The 22,728-nt window shown below is 35.0% G+C and overlaps 1 protein-coding gene across 2 annotated transcripts; it reads right to left on the reverse strand.

Annotated features, from left to right (window-relative positions):
- Positions 1-1,191: 1,191 nt before the first annotated feature.
- Positions 1,192-20,817, reverse strand: LOC102810375 (proton-coupled amino acid transporter 1-like). Of its 2 annotated transcripts, none has more exons than XM_085497840.1 (10): positions 20,665-20,817; positions 16,407-16,497; positions 16,125-16,213; positions 15,193-15,288; positions 13,900-13,984; positions 13,306-13,473; positions 13,010-13,132; positions 6,284-6,453; positions 5,237-5,406; positions 1,192-4,354 (listed from the first exon to the last, which is right to left on the reverse strand). In XM_085497840.1, exons 1-10 carry the CDS (start codon positions 20,742-20,744, stop codon positions 4,047-4,049), a joined length of 1,380 nt encoding a protein of 459 aa, XP_085353966.1. In that variant the 5' UTR covers positions 20,745-20,817; the 3' UTR covers positions 1,192-4,046. The 2 variants fall into 2 exon arrangements, with proteins under 2 accessions (XP_085353966.1, XP_085353965.1); XM_085497839.1 differs by lacking the exon at positions 20,665-20,817 and adding an exon at positions 17,442-17,583.
- Between the last annotated feature and the right edge of the window lie 1,911 nt (positions 20,818-22,728).

The raw sequence follows: 22,728 nt of genomic DNA on the forward strand, positions 1-22,728 counted from the left end.
CATAACTTGGCTTGCACAATTAATTATTCAGTTTTTCAATATTCCTTATCACATGTTTCTGATACGATATTTGTTCTCGTGTAGCATTTTCTGACCGATTGGCCTTGTTCAGTGCATTATCTAGATGATAATGGGGCATTATAATCTAGAATACAGTATTTTTTACCAAGTAAAATCATATTTATTAAAGTTGTTAATTGTTCATACACAAATTGAACACACTAAATAATTTGTAATTTCATTCAGCTTCTTCCAGTCAGAATATAACAAAATAAGTTTGTCTTTAATATTCCTGTGTAATTGATAATTAGGAAAAAGTTGGCCAATTTTGTGTAACTACACACTGGCAGCCATGTTATGCTTACGGAACAGAGGAAGATGTAACAGTGGTGCTGACATAGTTAATTGGGCAGAGGATTATAACTAAAGTTACATGAAAGGGATACTCGCAGTTGAATGTCCTAAGGTCTATGGAAACGTATACAAAGAATGATTCAGTGACGGCCATTGACCATATAAGCACAGTCAGCTGGTGTACACTTAAAATAAATGTGATTAATCTACCGATATTTACTATATGGGGGCCGCCATCTTGAAAATGTATGAAAATAAAAAGACTCGTTAATGGAGGTTTCTGTCTCTATGGTGCATATAAGTACCTATCATGGTTCAGACTCACTGGCCTCAGTGAGTGATATTGTCGTCAACAAATTGCAACTCATCTCTCCTTAGTATGACATTTATTCGATACACATTTAAGCAAATTACAATCTGTATTTCACACTAGGTCATTATTTCTTGAAGGAAATAACTGATTCACTGTGAAGTTGCATTGGGCATCCATAGATATTGTGAAAATTGCAAATCTTGCCTCAGGAACAAACAGAGAGGGCCTAAATAATGAAATACTGATTTGACTATGTAGTGTATTTATTGTTTTGTTTTCATCGGCGGTCATTTGTTTTGTGTTTTTGGACTTGTAAATTGCCCGGTATGACTTTTGCCTAAAGCTTTATGATATTTTATTTATTAAGTTACTAATATTGTACGAGACAATTTCATGTTAGCGAACGGATAACTGAATATCCTTAACTGTCTAAAAACCGAAACAATGTACGCGCCATAATTTGTGAAAAGTGTAATATATTATACATTTGTACTACAATGATAAACTGAAAATATTAGCAGTAATTTATGATTCTGGAAATTTCTTTATTCTATGATTACGAGCTAACCTCACTCTCGTTACAACTACTCAAGTATTTACCACTTATTTCTGAGTACAAAAGACAAAATAAAAAGTCCTCGTCCCGAGAAACGCACCACTTTAATAAAGCGGGGGAGTCGTCACCTGCGCATGCGTCCGATGGCCATAGTTTACAAACAATCGTCTACCCATGAGCCTTTGCGTGTTAGCGTGTGTTATCGCTTGGGCGTTGTGTCGTCACCGGAAGCGCTGTCCCAGCACAAACCGATCGCTTGGGACCATTGACGCTGCAGGTCGGCGTCTTCTACACCGATCGTGCATATCTTCAATATATTATGACGCATATCGTGCTAGGTGTGTCGGGAGTTCGAAACTTCGAACGTTTCGAAGTCAGTCATCGGTTGGCACGTATTTTACAGAAATATTAAATCGTTTCATGGGCCTGTTTACTAAATAATGATGAATGAAACTTGTAAAAACAAACTGGGTCCAAATTGCGCAAATTTGCAATAAGTTTACGCTGCTAGTGTCTGGTTCGGAAGGCGTTCTACGCGTGATTTTATCGCGTTCAAGGAAGTTCTATTTTCGAACTAGTTGAAACCGGAAATTACGCAAGTAGTTTCGAACTTCAAACAAAAATTTGATTATCGTTATTATGTGTTAGTTTCTGTTGTTTCGAATATTGAATTATTTATGACATTAATATATCACTCACTAAACAATATTTCACTAAAATACGTGATTAAAAAGCAACTTAAATTGGGAAAAAAAATATCAAGTTCCGAGTATAAACACTAGTGTAAAGAGACGGCGGAGCGCTATTTTAGCCCAAATCGGCTAGTAAGGCGTCATATGACATTGGCTGCATCCTGCGTAACAAGGGTCACGCGCCATCCTCCGGTCCGTGGGGCCGATGGTAGAGAATGCATTGTCATGGCGTACCAAGCCACAAGAGGCCGGTCATTGACGCTGCAGTTCGGCGTCTTCTACACCGATCTGACGCATATCGCGCTAGGTGTGCCGGGAGTTTGTTCGAAATTCCGAACGTTTCGAAGTCTATTGTCGATTGCCACGTATTTTACAGATATATTAAATCGTTTCAGAGACCTGTTTACTAAATAACGATAAATGAAACTTAGAAAACTTGTAAGAACAAACTGGGCCCAAATTGCAATAAGTCTACGCTGCTAGAGTCTGGTTCGGATGGAGTTCTACGCGTGATTTTATTGCGCTCAAGGACGTTCTATTTTCGAACTAGTTGAAACCGGAAATAACGCAACTACTTTCGAACTTCAAACACAAATTTGATTATCGTTATTATGTGTTAGTTTCTGTTGTTTCAAAGATAGAATTATGTATGACAATAATATTTCACTCTATAAACAATATTTCACTAACATATGTGATTCAAAGGCAACCCAAATTGTAAAAAGCAATATCACTGTTGTAAAGAGGCGGCGGAGCGGAATTTTAGCCAAAATCGGCTAGTAAGGCGTCATATGACACAGGTTTGTGCTGGGACAGCGCTTCCGGTGACGACACAACGAAATGGAACAATATGGCGATTACTAGTTACCTGCGTCCTACCTACCATTCGCAAAGGACGCCGGGAACCAGCGAACATATGACACAGGTCTGTGCTCAATCTCCTTCCCACAGGCCTTTGCGCTTTACGCAATAGTGCCTCGTCACAGGCAGCCTTCAATTTTGTGGTCAATCACCTCACTACGCACGGCCATTTTCTTGTACCTGTTACATCTGAAAACGTACTACAAAAAGTGGGGAAAAAACGTATGTGACATCCGAACTATTCGTGTATATTTTAATCTAATTAACAGAACATTTTATTCGGAGTCGGGGCGTGAAACGTCTTATTAAAGTGTTTAATGTAACCAAGTGATTTACGCATAACTTTGTTAATCGACAGGGTCTTGTAGTTAGAACTTGTTCGAATATGCAAATGAGTTCTATGCAAAGCTGCTTTGTGCAGTGATGAGAAGTAACGCGTATCGAACTATGCGGAGTTCGGTCTGTGCTGGAACAGCGCTTCTTGTGACGACACAACGCGCTTGGGACTCCATTCCCGCGCATTCGCAGGTGACGACCCTCCTGCTTTAAATCAAATAGATACAAATTTGGAGGATATTTAAGTTTGAAACCCTCTCGTCAAATGAATAAACACGTAAATAATGCCCATTTGAAGAAATAAACAATCATGTAAGCTTCTGTATATTGATATTGGTAGAGCAACTTTTTGACACGTCCTACATAAGTAGACTCAGTGTGAAGCCAACAAGGTCAAATCATAAACAATTTAAAACCATACTTTGAGGGATCTGATTGCTCATGAACTTGCATATACTGTAAAATGGTTATTATTCACTGGGTTTTAATTTAGCTTATTTCGCTGACTGGAAAATGCACTAAATTAAAACCCAGTGAATATTTAAAATTTAGCATAAAACACATTATCTAAATGATAAAAGCGTGAATTTAACTAAAACCCACTGAATATGCCTGAAATGCTAAATCAGTGAAATTTAAACCCAGTAAAAATTAGTCATTTTACAGTATACCTTGAATCAATAAAATGCATATATAAAAATAATATATATTCAATACAGCACAGATAACTCAGCGATTCCAACCTCATAATATATACTAATACTGTACACATTATTTACAGTTCGAACATTTCATTCGAACGAAAATGTACACAATGCTATTGGTCTGAATTACAAATATAGGCTTAACATAATTCCAAAAAAATAACGGTTTTATCAATTCTATTTATCGTTTGAGTAATTAATATGTGGCTGTTCATTAAATATTAGTGATTTCAAAAACTAGTGGGCGTCATTTCCGTAGTATGAATCGTTGTCATGTTTCCTATGTTCGTCACTGGCTTAAATGCGTCTACTAAATTGATAATTGACACCAATGTTCCAAAAATAAACCCAAAAAACCCAAGTAAAACAATAATAGTATTTTTCGTAAGTCGCAACACTGCCGAAGGCTTTTTATAACCATTGTAGAAAACAAGTTCATCGATAATTGGTGGAAAAATCATAATTAGACTGCTTCCTAAAAGTGATCCTATCAATGATATGAAAAGACCAAGCTTTGGTATAAGAGCGCCGAAACCAACTGTAAACAAGAATAAAAAAAAAGAGAGAGAAAGTTAAAGCATGAAATATGGATTGTAAACACATTTGCATGTGCAAAATTCACATATTTATGTTTGATTCATATACTTCAATCTTTACATTTCAAGTTTTATGCTTTTTAGGCCTTTTTCTAATATACTGACATAATGGACATTAACAAATACAAAATCAATTCAAATATTCATTTGAGCTTGAATTAGTCATATCGCACACCAAATTATTCTTATGCGCCAATTTGCTGGGTAGAGTTGTATTTTATGTCAGTTTGTTTGCGCACATTTATTCGATGCAAATTTAGCGATTCGACGTCGCATCATTGTACGGATTTACGGCCAAAGGAATTGTGAATTACGTTACACTGTACTGCAATGATGTCAAGTATGTTTAGGTATAGACATTTAAATAGTATACGGGAAGTGTTTATGCTTATAATGGCGAGGCGCATTTGTTGTGTTGAGTTGTGTGTTCGAATTTCTTGTTTCATGTTTATATATTTATGTGTCTGTAATTTTGAATATAACTCAAGACATATATCCGGGGACCCAGTTGAAATATATATATACTGCAAATGGATATTTTTTAAAAACCGACTTGAATTTACTTTCTTTGTGAGGAACAAAATTCAATTCTTGGGGAAAAGCAGGGGAATTAATTTGTTTGCACCTTACTGTTACAGTATTATGTTTGTATATTTGTCTTCGCTTCCAAAACTACTACATATAATTACAGGAAAGCGCTCACAGGTATATCATTTGATGTTGTACATACTTTCCCGTTAAATTCAAATTATTACTATTCCAAATATAATTATGTTTGATTTAATCCATATTGTCCTCAAATTATAAAACATTTATTTACTTACATGTAATAAGAACTAATATTGTTCGGTAGACGTATTCGCCAAATGTTTGGAATCTCTCTGGTAACTTATCTCGTAAAGTTGGCCATGTGATTTCTATCGGAACATAGAACTGTACTGCATAGCTGACAAATACGGCCATCGAGAACATAATCTTCACAGATATGTAAAGCCTAAGAATTACAAATCAGTTGTGATATAAGTAATCTTGCACTGGAACAAGAGATTAACATTCACCGTGAACGAATGACCAATCAGACTATATTACCGCTTAACTATGACCTATTACAGATATATGTTGGCAGGCTGGCGGCCATTTTGTTTTATCTGATTTATCAAATTTTACACGTACATGCATTTGTTTTGTGGTTCGATTCAATATTTCCAAATGACGGCTACCTTAGTGCTAAAATGATCAAAATCAAGCATTTCTGCCATTTCGGGACCAAACAATTTTTTTTTTAAAAACTTGGTATATAAATTTAACATAATGGGTCCTTGATGCACATCATTTTCCAAGATTAAATTAAAAATGGCAGACTGTCGGCCATTTGGTTTTAACAAATACTGTTCAGGACATTACGATACGTAATGACTTGATATAAAGATAAAAAAACAAATCTCCAACAATTCATCATTTCTCCAACATACTTGAATTACCCTTTAAACATTAAGTGTAGACATTCACCTTAAGTTGATTTTGTGATCTATGTTTTTCTTTGCTATGTGAGTACATGAAAACCATGTTGAAGAAAATTATAAATATGTGTCATTTTAATGGCTTGTTTTTGTATTGACTCATCGTTAGACAAAAAATGGATCTATATTTAGGATTCATTTCATTTTTTCACGTTAAACAGACTAAAACGAATAGCTTCGATCAAATTGTTAACATATTTACAAATTCAGTTATAATTAAGACACCGAAAACTAGTTTGACGCATCACAGATGCATTTGCATACACCTTTTTGAGTATGCAGACCCTTGGGACCCCTGTTCTCCTGGGACGAGAATATAAATAAAGGTGAAAGCAACAAGTCGAAACTTACCTTTGATTTTGGGGAAGATTTAATGTTATTGTATCGGCAACATCGTGACCAAAACGCATGTAGCCCAGCGTACCCATGGAGACGAAAAGCACCACTACTATAGCCATACCAATGTATAACACATGCTTAAAATAGTGTGGGTGCTGCATTTTATTTTCTACGGGCAGTACCTAGACAAAAAATAGTAATTGAAATCCTTATTTCCATATCATACGAGTATAACGTCTGCAACTTATTGGCATTAGATAAAACAATATATAATAATACTAGTGGTTTCTAGAGTGACGTAATAAGTGTACAGGAACACACTTTATTGATTGTACACCAATGCCAGTAGAGTGTAAACCATGTTCGCCATAGAAGGTAAATCTTCAAATCGAAACGAAAACCTTAGATTCCACACAACTGTCACTCATTTTTAGCGTTACATGTAAAGAACTACCTGCAGAGCTATACCCAAAACAGTGAATGGTCATGAAAAGTTGGCGTTGTGGTACTAATTCGGTTTGCATAGTTATAAATATATAATTGATATCACCGCAATATATATATTGTACTTTTACCCGCGTACCTTAAATGCATTGTTTTTACATACAGAATGGGACATCATGGTATTGTCATGAATTAGTTTTCGCGTATCTGTTGACCGACTTGGTTAGCTGGTTACTAGTAAATGGCTGTGTTATATCTGTCATCATTTAGGCTCATGCGAGGCCCTAGACGGAACTTGACTCAGTAATTTGGAACTCATTATGATATAACCGTCGCTATCCGGACTACTATTTCTGACAGTTTGGTATTTGCAGTTATTAATATAATGAACAATTAATCAAAAGATATGATGTGTCCAGTACTTAGTGTGATTGGCTGTATGATTGAAGGCTATGCCTTATAGAATTCATACTCCCCTGTAATTGGTTAAGTTCTTGGTCCCAGAGAGAGCTCCATGAGGTGAGAGAGTCTTGGTCAATCCTGGGCAGAGTCTCTGACCAGGCAGTTTGCCTTGAGGCGTTCTCGATGTGGCTAAAGACTAGCTATTGAAACGTATTTCGTTGTGTGCGTCTATTTTACTGTAAAGCTTAAGTGACTTTCCCGGTCCGGTACCTCAAGCAGACGTGTATAGAGACAAGACGATATTTTTCCCATGACAGTATAATAGTAGAAATTCATTAATTGTAATAAAAGCAGTTAACACAATCAGACAAAATTAATGTCTTTATTTGCTTTTATGATACATTGTAGAACAAATCATACTAGCAGTTTTCTCCTATATATGCATTGCCATTGTTACAGGGCCAGCTCAATATACAAATGAGAAACATTTGATGGCAGATTGTCAGCTATATCACAGGGAAAATTCTTCTTCTCTGGGTTCTCCACACGTGTCAGGGGGGAATCTCGTCTTGTCTTTCTATTGCGTCCCCTTGAGGTACGGGATCGGGAAAGTCACTTAAGCCTGCAGTCAAATAGACGCACACAACGAAATACGTTTTAACTCTCGTCTTAGTCGGTCAGTCGAGTACTCTATAAGACACAGCGCCCTGGGGAAAAGTCCCCAAGACTATCGCAAGGCTGACCCAAGACTCTCTCTAGACTGCCCTTAGACTGCCTTAGACTCTCTTAGACTGCCCAAGGCTGCCCCAAGACTAACTCAAACAACTTTATTCACTTTCAAAACCTTAACCAATTACAAAGAAGTATAAAGACTCTAGGGCGTAACCTTCAATCATACAGCCAATCACACTAACTACTGGACACATATCTTTTGATTAATTGTTCACTATATTACTAACTGCGAATACCCAACTGTCAGAAATAGTAGTCCGAATAGCGACGGTTATATCGTAATTAGTTCCAAATCACTGAGCCAAGTTCCGTCCAGGACCTCGCATGGGCCTAAACGATGACAGACATAACACAGCCATTCACTAGTAATCAACTAAATAAGTCAGTCAACAGATACGCAAACAATTTCATCATAGCTAGGTCTAATAAATCCAATACACAGACTTGTCAGCTAGTTTAATAGTACATAAGTACTGAGAATAATTGTAAACTCATAGTAGCTGTTAACATAGAAAGTAAAGCAAGCAAATAACACCAAATAAATGGCATGGTAAATACTACGTCAAATCAGTGTAAAGGTGGTCGTCCCGCAGCATGTGTTTGAATTTCATGTGAACAAACAATGTATTTTACACGCGTTGTGTACGAGTCCCATATCGAACAGAACGCGGCGCGACGACCACCTACCTTTAATAGTACAGTGACCGTTATCAGCTTAATCCACGAGGTAGGCTGGTTGGCGATCCGCTCTGCTGAAAAACAAGCAACATGTTTTTGGGTGTTTCCATGGTAGGACATGAACAGGAAGCTAACGTCGGTTTATAACTAAATGGGCCCTGTATACGAAGTTCGCAAAAAACATTCTGTCTTTAGAAGTCACTTAGTTTATTACTATGACGTATTCTGCTGTTACCTTTATTATTTCCAACCGTTTTGCGATAGTGTTTTCTAGAATGAAGGCAGCATTTACAGTTCATTCAAAGTTGCATTGGAATTACATTGATACTGTGTAACAATGTCAGCGCCGGTGATCTCTTAACAGTGTGTAATGTAGCCAAAATAAAAAGCATGATTTGAACACTGCTATTACAAAACTCGTAGGAGGTAATGAATTTGGGGCGAAAGTATTCAAAAAATCAGTTTTTGGATGTAGCAATGGCAGTGGTGGGCCAGGATTTTTTTCCAATTAGTGACGGTACGATCTACCTGTCAAGTATGAACAAAATCAGCTGAGCCAAAAAAAATCACAGACGATTTTAAAGCCGTTGCTGGTGAAAAGTTACGCCAACTTTGAGTACAATTTTCTCGTTAATGAAAATATACATAAAAAAATAAAACAGTAAATCTTTGCCCACACTCAAGCTGAGTAGAATGAGATATGTCTGTGCTATTTAATCCTAGAATTGTAGGGTAAGATACATTTGGCGCAAAGGTATTTAAAAAATCAGTTTTTGGGCTGTTACCATGGAAACAATGGACCACAAGTTGTTTTCAGATTTTACAACCTACCTAGAGTGAATGTGTGACCAGCCAAAAAAATCACAGAAGAGTTAAAATGCCATTCTTGGTGAACTTTCTCGGTAATGAAAAAAGATATCAAAAATTCAAATAGTAACTTTGTGCCCACACTGAAGCTGAGTAGAATGAGCTATGTCTGAGGTGTTTTATCCTAAATTTGTAGGAGGAAATACATTTGGCACAAAGCTATCCAAAAATCATTTTTTTGGCTGTTTCTATGGCAAAGGTGGGCCAACAATTTTTTCAGATTTTTCCTAATAACTTGGGTGAAGGTGTGACCTACCTGCCAAGTTTGAGCGAAATCAACCAAGCCAAAAAAATCACAGAAGAATTAATACGTGAAAACACTGGAAATCACACACACACACAAACCTACGAAAGTGATTATAAGGGCAATCCTAGCGAAGCGAATCGCAAACATTCACTACAGTGGTAAACCAACCATTATAATAATAAGCGAAGGTCTGATTCCCGTAGCTTGCCTGGATCTCAGGTCACATTGTACCCACCCTATAAACTTTGTTCATTATATTAGTTTGCTTCTATGTCTTATGAGAAACAATATTTTTTTTGGTGTGCTAAAAAAATCATCATTGTGGTCACTGTCATGAATTTGTTTTTGCGTATCTGTTGACCGACTTAATTAGTTGATTATTAGCGAATTGCTGTGTTATGTCTGTCATCGTTTAGGCCTATTTGAAGTTTTGGACGGAACTTGGCTCAGTGATTTGGAACCAGATAACCGCCGCTATTCTGACTAAGATTCTGACAGTTTATATCCATAATTATTAATGTAGTGAACGATTAATCAATAGATATGACGTATTCAGTACTTAGTGTGATTGGCTTTATGATTGAAGGTTACGCCTTAGAGTCTTTTTACTGTTTTGTAATTGGTTAGAATTTTGAAAATGAATAAGGAGAGTTTGAGTTGGTCTTGGGGAACACAGCACGATAGACGCAGTCTAAGAGCAGTCCTGGAGGGCCTTGGGGCGCTGTGTCTTATAGTGTGCTCAATTGACCGACTAAGACGAGAGCTGAAACGTATTTCGTTGTGTGTGTCTTATTTGACGTAAAAGGGACGAGATATAGAGACGAGACGAGATTCCCCCCTGACAAGTGTGGAGGCCCCGGAGAGAAGAATTTACCCCGAGGAGGAGAATTTCCCCCTGATATAACTTTCAAATTCAATATGGCTACTGAATGGTAAATGTACAAATATCTGGTTAAATACTTATGCTAGAATGTTAGTGTAAATGGCTATTCATATGTTTTATTGATTAATAATCCACATATTTGCATTCCAAGTTGATATCATTAGTTGATAGCAATATATCCATGCTAGCCGAGTCCACACTCACATTTTAGTGAATTGTTCGTCTCGTTGACCAGACGACTTCAGTAATTATAGAAGTACCAATTAGCCATTCTTCAACAATCAGTAGTCAAGAAAAATATACTGACAAAATCGATGGAATCGGAACATCATAAACCCCCATAAGGGAGTCAGACCAGGTGCACGTGAAAGGTAAGCATCTGCTGCGGGCATGTCGAACCCGCCCTGATGTTCCAGTCATGTCAGCGAAAAATGTCAAAACAAATTTACTAGACAAACAACCACACCAAACCACAAGGACAAACAGTTGTCTTGTATGATATTGGATAGTGGATCTGTTTTAATGATACGTGAATAATATTGCTCACTTCAAATTGACAAATATATACCACATTGTGTACAAACAATTTACGTAATGAGCAGTTTAGCTGTTATTGGATCCTATACATAGGGTATTATATACTGTATATTTATAAACTGCTAAATTTATTTGCCAGATAAAAAAAAACAATTTTATTTCGAAATGCAGTATCATTACTGGTTAAGAATATTTATGATAGTTGTGTATGGCACACACAGTAACATATCAAAGTAACACACACGTTTTAGTATTTCGATCTGAACAGTAACTACCAGTATATGATAATCGGAAATCTGTAATTAGCGAAACAAGGGTCTTATACGTACACGTACAAACTGTATATTTACCTTTCAGTAGTGTATATAAGGACATTAAACATATTCAATAAATCATTCGTTTCGCTAATTACAGATAATTGGAAATATGTGTTATTATGTAAATTGTTGGCTTTAGTAGTCCAGTGTATACAACGGCATGGAACAATTGTCAAAAATAAAGGTGATGACACCGAAAGGAAGGTCCGTAAAGGAGGACAGCCCCATCCCTCGTCCTTGGTTGAACCAGAGAGCTCACCACACTGATGGTCATAATAAAATTAATACGCCTTTTGGTACTCCTCGGAGCGTTGCACGTTGCATAGCTGGTTGCAATATTACTGTTAATTTAAAAATCATCCCCTTTATTTTTTGACAACTGTTTCATGCCGTTGTATACACTACTGAAATGTGAATGTACTGGTCATGTTTCGTCCAGTTACAGTTGTAAATAATATACGTGGAAGACCCCTGTTTCGCTGATTACAGATTTCTGAACATCCATAATTAGGGAAGCGAAACTAATTAAAGTCCCGATATTTTCGGCAAATGTTTTATCTAGTTACGACACGACTGAAAGGTGAATTTACTGAATCAAGTTTCGACCGAAAGTTGTAAATATTGAACGTGTAGTAAGACTCTTGTTTTATTTATTATCTGTAATCAGCGAAATGAACCATTTACTGACAAATATTGTTATTTTCTGCAAATGTTTTATGTAATACCAGTATACACTACTGAAAAGTGAATATACAGGTCAAGTTTCGACCGACAGTTGTAAGTATTGTACGTTTAAGACCCTTGTTTCGCTGATTATGTATTTTTAATTATCTGTAAATATTGTACGTATATGACCCATTTCCACTGATTATGTACTGATTTCATTATTTGTGTTATCCCCGTTTCGTTTCGTTTCTTCGATTACAGTAAGCCAAAATGTACCAATGACTCGTTAAATCTCGAAGGGCCTTTAAAAACTGTTTGTTCACTTTTTGGTGTGCATTGCTAATTACGGTGACAAAGCTGCCTTCTGCTTATCACAGTCCGTTGAGTGACTATGTGCTGAATGAGTTCGATTTTCTCGTTCAAGATTCTTTATTGATATTTCTGGATAGGTGCCAGTCACCCAATGTAATTTCAGCTGCTGAATAAGAGCCATGGTACAAACAAATGGATCATCAGTTATATACATAAAACGTGGTTTGCACCAAATATTGGTGAATATCTTACAGTTTGATAAGAAACAATACTTTTATCATCATAGAATGTTAGTTCGTGAACTTTTTGGTTCAGAAAAACATATATTTAGCCACTTTCACAAATATTCTATCACAACACAAATGGAACCAGCTATATTAGGTTGTACAGGCTTGGTCGCCATCTTGGACGCCATCTTGGATTTGAAGGTCACCGCAATAACTCTTTTCGAGCACATCAACAAATTGTGGTATCTTATACCATAGATGTGCAAATAAACATAGTGAACTTAGTTTGTAGGCCGGGTACAATGGGAGTGCCTAGTATGTGGGATCAGACCTTCGCTGATAAGTATTTTAAGCTTTTATGATGCGGATCTATCGCTTTGTGTCAGTTTAATGTCTTTAAGAACGTCACATTGATCTCGGACTTACCACTCCGATTCCTTCAAATGCAAATACTGCTGTACCAAAAAATATCGGGTAAGCGCTTATGCTCTTTGCAAGTGGTAGAGAACTCAGGTCCGTTTTTCCCTCTGAAATTCCGGAAATGAGATACTGGAAAAAAAATCATCTCACTAAACATTTATGTTGACCATCGTTGTACTTTGGGGGGGGGTATATTCATATCGTTGTCTACCTAATTACTGAGTTTCTTGATTCCAATAGGGCTATATCATAATATTTTGCACGGACAGGGTAATAAATTATGATAAAAAGGAATATCATACCTCATATGTAATGACTACTGCAATAACTATGAGAAGGTTGGCAACTGCTGAAAATATTGACAAGGTGTCCAAGTTTCTGATATAAGAAAGTAGTATAAATGCTATAGCAAGTATTGCCATAAATATTTGTATTACTGGAGTACTGTTAGGGTGGAACTGTCTATATACCTGAAGAAAAAAAAAGAAAAAAATCAATATTTCTTCTTAGAAATCTAATTTTATTAAATATGTTTTATATGTTGTCATTGACATTTTTGGTTAAAAGAAGACTGAATATTTGATTTTGCACAAATATATGTTTTCAAAATGATTCTATCCATGACGGAATAAGTTTTAGTTTAATATGGCATCAGAAAATAGATCAATTGCAACATGTTCGCGACAACTATAATTTGCAATGGACAATAAATGAAAACGGTGTTAGTATTAACTCTAAAACGTGGCGTTATACAGTAATACATCTTTACCTATTTGTTTTAATTTGTAAGTGTTATCATCGAGTGTCATTTACTGAATATTGATGACAATATGTACGATATGGAAAAAGGTGTAACATACGTTCTGTCGGACATTTAATATTAAATTAATAATCACCTGTTGGAAATTATCGGATATAAATATAAAGTAAATACAGCAAAAACCAAGTTGTGTCAAAACAAGGAAAGTGTTCACCACGTGCCTGCAAATAACATGATTAATGAGTCAGGTTCATGATACTAGCCCAAAATGGGTGACTATGATAGTATTCAGCTCTATTTAAGGTAAAGATTCAGTTTACTTGACAGGTATTTTAATTAGTTAATTAGGAAACCAAGATGACCTCCCTTGTCCACAAAACTACATATTTCCGGAAAACTTATTGTATGTAATTTAATAAATTTTTATTATTTTTTTATGGACACTGTAGTTTGAAATATGCACAAAAATGTGCTTTTTTTTGGTCAAAAGTTATTTAAAAAAAATAGCTCCTAAACCATGCTTCTGTTTCCTGTCAAAATTGGTTTATGGGTACATCTGTTTACTATGAAGAAAGAGCCGTCTTGAAAACTGTCTACCAGTTGTCAATTTTGCAAGGCAGTAGCTCAAATTTCACTACTTCAAGTTTATGCATAAATTAACACCCAGGCTAGTTGTCTGTACGATTGTTGTAACACTGTTTAATCAAAAACAATGCCCCGACGGTGTTTTAAAGATAAACACATTGTCAATCATTTGTGAACATTTCAAAACAAAAGGTCAAAGCGTCTAGGAGCTATTTTTTTTAAAGTTCAGGGATGTACACTAAAAAGAAACTGAGATAATTGCTAATTTGCATAACCATTCACTCAGTAAGAAGTTTGCTATTGCTCATAATTAAAATGGCTGTAACAGTTCCAAATTTAAATGTATTATCGTTTTGTTAAAAGTTAAATATAGTGCATAATATGGAGATCTCGTCATTACTTTTTTTCACCATGTTTCTTTTTGATTATTTATGTACAGCCATGCTAAATCTTGCTAAGCATTCAAAAAAGAGAATGTTTGTACCTGTTTTCTATATTTTAAAATCGTCTTTAGAGTATGTTCCACTATTCACAAATCTACAGTCTATAGCCAAGACTGTTTGGATAATAAAAAGCAAAAACACAAAAAAAATTCACTCCCAAGTGCCCACGAACCTGCATCTCTACCTTAAATGACGAGGTTCATTGGTGCATCCAATGTTATTAAGCACCAATTATTTTACTAATTGATATTGGACTGTTTGTATACTGTAAAGAATTCGAGTCGCATACGATATCAACATTTAAAAAAAAGTTCCGATCTATCCCCGAAGTTCAGCCAGAATATTTGCCACAATTAGCAAGAACGTATAGGGATGATATGATGGACAAATTCGTTTCTAACCTGCCTATATTCCCGTACGAGTTCAGTTTGGTATTGGAAGACTGTTGTATTGCATCATGGGCTAGGCAGCCGTAGTCGAGAGCAGCACAACCGGTTCTGAAATATTTATAATATACAATTATTGCACAGATGAATCGTAACGCTGAAATGTGTGGTGACATCCATGGTGTCATATCGTGTCATACAAAGCGCTGCCTATGACAACGCTGACAACACGTGTGACAACGAAATTAATGAATAGACTCATATTTTATTAATTATGGCAATGAACCAATATTAAAAAGATGAATCAGTAAATTTTGTTTACGTGAGGACATCCCATCTATTACTTGATCTGGATATTCTAATAATATGCACATTCAACATTGTTCGCATATTTAAAGCGGGAGAGTCGTCACCTGCGCGTCGGTCGATACTTTGAGGAATCCTCATAATTATCCGTAATAACCTCATATTATCTCCAGTATTACCCGCGAATAATATATAATTAAGCGTCGTGGTATACAATATTGTTCGTTGGTTAAGAATGGGACCCAGGTTCAAAGTCACTTATTTTTAAAATAAATATGACATTTAACTATTATACATGTTACATTTATTTTGTTACAAAATGTATAAAAGCATATTCTTATTTTTCTTCAAAGCCTGAAATATTGAACAAAGGGCTATGTGTGTAAAGTATAAACGAGAAATCAAATTTTAAGTGTCGCATAGCTAGTGCATTCCTTCAGATCATTGTATAATTAAATAGTGATCACTAATAGTTAAACATAAACGCAAACATCATTTATTATTTTTTAAACCCGGCCTCAAACATGAACCAGTAGTCAAATTATTTAGTTCACGAACGCCCATACTAAACATAATACCAATGTGACCTTACTAAATACTAGGAGTACACAATGCATTTGTCTCATAACTGTATGTCATACCTTTTGCAGAGGTTGTGACTGGAATCCACCAATATCTGCATACAGTGTGTAGACACGATTCCTAACACAAGTAAAGAAAACGGTCCAAGCTGACGGAAACACAAATTGTAATCATATTACAAGATTGTCTATATATATCTACTCACCGTCTACTAGCAGACACCAACAGTATAGAGTTGAGGTTGTAGTCATATTAACAATATTCAGATACATAATTAGAGATCATTACTATAATATACACGACAATTTATACAAACTATCAGTAGTTAACTTTGTGATTACCAGAAGTCCAGCATGTTGTACAGTGAACGCCATTCCAAGAAACCCAGGACCAATATTTGCTTTTAATATATGCATAAGTGTCTGCAGATTTCTGAAAAAAATTATCCGTTCATTCAAACATACTCATGTTATCATGCAATGTATTAATTATGTCGATTAGTATGTAGAAAAATATATAACTGACCAGGACCAACTCTACAGGTTTGGTTAATTTTATTTATACTCACATTTATATATTACATATTTGTATTTTGTGTGTGTGTGTGTGTTTTGTAAAAATATTTTTCTTCATCTGTTTTGAAACCACTAAACGAATTGCGTCGATATTGAATACGTAGATTTTGTGTTTCTTTTTTTAGTCAAATTTGTTTTCAGAAAAGGAAAAGTTTATTGATTATGGGTATTATTACATATCGGTTGCTTCGGATTCAATATATATGCAAGTTTACACAATCATGGTTAATAGTTTTGAAGTAATTACATCAGAGTTTTGGCTAAAATCAAACATAAAGGTTAGCTTAAAATTACAAGAATTACAAGTTATCCTTTCTTAATGGAATAAAAAAAATCCACTCCTCATGGGGTGAATATACCAAAACATTTACCAGGCAGTCTGTCTGTATCTGTAGGGATTAAACAAATAATGGCTAAAAATATAACAAAACAGTCAGATTAAATGATCATAGCTCAGAACCCCTCCACCCAATACCTATCAGAACAGTGCAAAGCTAACAGTTTATGAAAACCTAATTAGGTCATTTAACAAGTTAATTGTTTACTTTATAGCAACAAGTCTACATGTCAATTATTTTGTGCGGATAATAATTTATAATAATAAATTTTTTTTGGAAACCAAGTCAGCTTCGCGAGTGTAATGCATTTTTTTTAAAAATCTCAACAAAGACAGTCGATTAGTTGCCGTTTATGGTTTTCTCGGAAATAAAACCTTATCTAACCCTTGCTTATACGGATTGTGTATATCGATTCACACACTAAATAAATCACACTGAGAATAAAAATGAGAAAGATGCTTACGAAGTGAGGTTTGCAGTTATTGGTCCCGACTCCCTGTCATCTCTATGAAGTAGTATTGTTTCCTCGGGATCTGTATCGCGCGTCATAGTGCAACACAGAAATGTCACATATTATTCGGCTATTATCAGAATTTTTAGACCCAACGATTGTATTGTAGAAAACACGCACACTGACAAAATGGTATCTGTTTGTGTACTATAAATAACTGAACAGAGAGTCACGTGGTATAAGCCTGATATATTTAAACCCAGTAGTAGGTGGATATAGTGAGAATATTAGGTATTTAATTAAATATTTAATTAATAAACGAAGTTCTACTGTTAATTCATCAAGACATTTTATTGCGTGGTACATTATTTCTAAACGACGATATCACTTAATACTGTTATATTTGAGTCTATTATTATGCACATTCTAGTACTTGAACTCTAGTACTCAATTTCCTTCGCCCCCCCCCCAGGCAGTTTTTTTGTTTATTTGCCCATATATAGCACATTATTTGAGATCTATTCCTAGCAATGTTCTAATAATTCATGTTAGCTATGTACATTGTTGTTTAATACAATGCATATGCCATACAAGCTGATTGCTTTTAATGATGTACAGACCGAGTCATATTTCAATATAGGTTATTATTCTGTAAAATATCGAGAAACTAATTCTATTTGGTTCCCAACTCATGTGACAAAAAGGCATGCATTTTATTTATAATGAATTATTTGGAATTTTATTTCAGTAAAAAATGACGTGTTTGGGCTATCGTGTTTCTATCTTTACACCTGTAACGTAATAAAGCTGTTGTTTGTTCTGCGCATGCGTTCTCATTATGGTGATACGTGTGTGAATAAGGATTTATCTGTCCTTCATTTATTGTCCTCATTCAAAATAGTATCAAGATTTACGAATAAAACAAATAAACAAGTCTGGAAGAAGTAGCTTAGATCTCATATGTTATTTTCTTATGTTACTTTCCATGTCAGCAGCAACTATCAGTTTACAATTATTTCTCAGTACTTATTCACTGTACCATTACCTTCGGCTTTCACCATTCTAGTACAGCCAGATCTGAAGGCCTTTGCCGCAATGTCTGGCTATGCTGTGTGGCGTGGATCGCGCGGACGGGTTTCCTGCCGCCTCTACGTATTAAGCTCGTGTATTAAGCATATTATTTGGGAGCGAGCGCCGGTCCGAGTCATGCATACAGAAGGTGTTTTCTTTGATTTGACGTAGTATTTACCATGCCTTTTATTTGGTGTTATATTCTTATCAAGGTATGTTGTATTGTTTTGCCACATCCCTTGATTATAAGCACGAATACATTTTAACAGGGTGGGGTCACATTTATGCTTCACTTAGCCGATATTTAACATAAATACGCACACCATGTCACGTGCTCTTTTGTTATATTTAATATTATGTTTTAATTTTAACGTCACAGATCCCGCAACGAATAAATGTTAAACGAAGTGTGATGATGACGTAGAGAACAACATATTATGATATTTGAGAGAATATACATAGCTCGAGTTTCAGAACAGTAAGAAATGAATATTTTTAATAACAAGTGGCAAATCATAGTTTAAACGTCTTAAAAACAATTTTAAAATATTTTCAAACAACCTTTCCAGTGTAGGAAGTGTCTTCCATAAAATTCATAACAATATCATTTGCAACATAAATTTTCTAAGATTTATACTAATTATTGTTTCAATTTGTTTGTGATTAAAAAAACTCGAAAACAATTTGAATACCCTAACTTGTTTTCGAGTTGTGAATCTCAAGTTCAGTTTCTCAATTGTCGATACGGTTTAACGCTATATGGAAACCGCAAAGTCATTGTTTCCATGGAAATAACTTTATTTTTATTTAATTTTCATTTTCATGGAACATTTCATTCAGCGAAATATAAATAATTTGTTGTGCTTTTAAAAATTCCAAATTCATCAATTCTATACTAATATTTCCATACAGGCAAGTTCCAATGAGTTGACGAACAACTTCTTTCAAACATAATTTAAATTGTAGAGAATGCTCAGATATTCCTTGTTACAAAGACAAAGACGGTCTTAATTAGGCATATTCGAAACACAGTAATTAGAATATTGTGGGACTGCATGCTGGGTAATATTGTTTGTGGAACAAACAAGATGGCGGAATTCTTGTATATACGTGATTTGAAGATTGGCATTTGAGTAGTAAACTATGACAAAATGTAATCAATGGAATGGTTTACTGTTGTTTTCAGAGCACTGTATCCTGGATGCGGTATTTCCAAACAGTCAGAAAACCAAGTTGTCATAAAATTTTCCTGTGAGCAATATAGTGTAACACAGCAAACATTTTGTTGGGGATCATTGTGACATGACAAAGTAATCCCGAATTTGATTGAGAAATATTTTGTCAATAAATCTTATTCGCAAATGGCTACAAAACAAAAACTTTACAGACAGCGAAAGAGACACGTGCCTTGTTTTTGCCCCGGAAATTGTGTTCTTTTCCCGTCATTGCATGCAATGTTCCAAGTACATAAGTGTACATAGATGACGATAGAGTGTGGAATGGAGCCATAGTTCAGTGCATTCAATGGAACATTAGGATATATTATTTTGTATTAAAATGTGCGACTATTTCGTTTTCTGTGTGTGTTGGCAAAATTAAATTATGCAACAAAATATGCAACACGATTTGGGTGTTGTTTTTGAATTAAGACGTTATTACGTGAATGAATATGTCCCATATGGATAAAAACACCTAACTTGTTACGTCAGTTACCAGCTGAATATTATTAATAAAAATGAAGACGTTATTAACATGGTGAAAAAAGGAAAACTGGAGAGTGATTTTTACACAGTGTTTAAGTGTCGATGATTTGATGAATAACCGCAGAATTGCCCTTTGATGTCGTCTTCACCAAAAACCTATTTTTTTCAAAATAAGCTTTATTATTTACAGATTAGCATAGATGACGTAACAACTCACTAACTGCTGTGAAGTATAGTCGCAAACAACGTCACCAAAACACACAAAAGTAGGGCCGCCCATGGCTGCATTGGTGCGCAATTAATTTACGTACTTCTTTTTACGAAACTACACGAATATAGCACAGAAAACATAGAAAAAAATTAATACAGTATTTTCTGATTGAGTATCTGATGCATACAGTCGTTGCTTGGACGAACATCATTGACACGTTATCCGTAATAATCAATACAGAAATACTCACGTGGTATTGTTCTTATAAGGCAGTCGAGCCTGACTGTCTGCATGGTGAAGTGGAGTGTGTTCATCACGGGGAGTTGACATTGTTCATTAACGACATGAACCACAGCTAATATTGCCCAAATGCAGCAGGCCATAGTACTGTAACAGAATACAGTACGCGTATTTCCAGTTAAATGCACCCGTTTTCAGATATCAGTGTTACTGTTCTAATAATATCCCGGGTATTTATACTTAATGATTTATTCATCTGTGGCAGGTAAGAAATATTATCAAGCTTTATTTCATATTGGAATATCGTCAGAGTGGGGAATATTTTGTATGAAACTACAGTCTATTTCACTTGTCTGTATTATTAATGCAGTCATGTAAATTATTGTATTAATCGCCGGTTATGGTATTATATTTACCACTCTTATCGCTACGCCCTGTGTAAATATTCAGCAGCTAAACCTTGTTTACGTTAATATAATTTTCTGCAATATCATTACGACACATATTATATAAGCTTATATAAGTAAATTGTAGTTCTATGTGCAATGCTTGTTGGCAACACTGATATCATTTTATTCTTTGTTGTCAAGAACGGGAACAATAATATTTGTGTGACCTTTGTTCCTATTAAATTTAAATAAAATTATATTTATTTAAGTGTCAAATATGTGTTACTAAGATCAACAATTTTAAAATGTTACGATTTAGATTGAATAATAAAATGGAATATATGTATTTGCGCGTGGAATAAATAGCAACCTTCGTAAATTCCATATAATGTCTAATATTAAGTAAATGATGATATCATTGAATGGCTCATTTTAAATTTGCATAGTGGCAAACCAATAACGCATTGTCTTTAATGAGGACAATGGTAAATAAAACGAGAAGGCCTACACAATGTATGTTTCAGTATTATCGTATTTTATTTCTTTGGTTTTAGTATTTTCAGGTCTGTCATAATGTTTTCCAGTGGGAAATGCAATTGTTTTATTTCGGTTGATATTCAGGTATACAATTTTAGACTTTAAAACATTATATGATTTAATGTAGAATTCAATTATATGAACACATAAAGATGACAATATCATATTCGAATATTGTCTTAGACACAACTGCATGGGCGAAAGAATCGTACACAGGGCTAATGTCACATAAAATGCGATGTGAAAACTAAGGATGGAGTCGTCGCCATTTTGTTGAAATCGGTCACATGGTGCATTATGGTACATGACACATACATTAATCAGTGAGAGGTCATCGTAGGGAGGTTTAGCCTCTAAAATTGCCTCTAGTATTTGACATTTCGCTTTCAGTTTCCATATTTCAGCAATGGCTGTTACAAATCGACACCGATGTTAAAATTAATGTTTTTTTATTAAAGATACATACTTTTTACACTCCAACTTATTAATTTGTTAACTATTATTTTATTGTTAGTTGTAATATTTTACAAATATGCACGTAAAGAGTGAAGAATGTTCACTGTCCCTCTCACAGACTTTGTTGTGGTGTGTGTAGTACATTTTTAACCAGGTATTCGCATTGGTCCGTTGTGAAGGCCGCGTTTATCACTGAACTATTGCATGGACGAGATACCATACCAAGCATATTTGTTGTTATACCTTTTAAACCATTGTTTTATGTAATCCATGCATGGCGTTATATGTTCCCGGTGTGCATTCTTGTCTCTAATAATATATGCATGTAATTATATTGGACAATATCGGTGACCATCTGGCCAAATTGTTCATGTGTTACGCGAATTGTGCAACTTCAAACTATCTAAGTAACAAGTTGTGAAATTATTAATTATTATTGGGGTTTGGGGTTAATATTTGACCCGTGGCCTCATGACGCAATACACTCTAAGTGATATAAATAATGATACATTTGAAATCGTTATTTCATTTGTAGAATAATAAATATTGCTGGAGAAAAAGTTAAATGTTAAATGTTATACTGCTCAAAAAAGGTGGCTATTATATTATGTATAGTATACATAATCTACTGAATGTACTGAATGTGGCCAATTGAATCATTGACTGAATGTGGCCAATTGAATCATTGACTG

This window comes from Saccoglossus kowalevskii, chromosome 4 (genome assembly GCF_978046115.1).
Source record: "Saccoglossus kowalevskii chromosome 4, keSacKowa6.1, whole genome shotgun sequence".
Lineage (NCBI taxonomy): Eukaryota > Metazoa > Hemichordata > Enteropneusta > Harrimaniidae > Saccoglossus > Saccoglossus kowalevskii.

What these genes read in the sequence shown, in the direction of transcription:
- LOC102810375 (XM_085497839.1), bottom strand. Translation starts at nt 17,527, where the DNA reads ATGACGCGCGATACAGATCCCGAGGAAACAATACTACTTCATAGAGAT. An exon ending in TATCCGATAATTTCCAACAG is followed by an intron (nt 13,474 to 13,899) that starts GTGATTATTAAT and finishes TTTTTTCTTCAG; the next exon opens with GTATATAGACAGTTCCACCC. An exon ending in AATCTTCCCCAAAATCAAAG is followed by an intron (nt 5,407 to 6,283) that starts GTAAGTTTCGAC and finishes TGTAATTCTTAG; the next exon opens with GCTTTACATATCTGTGAAGA.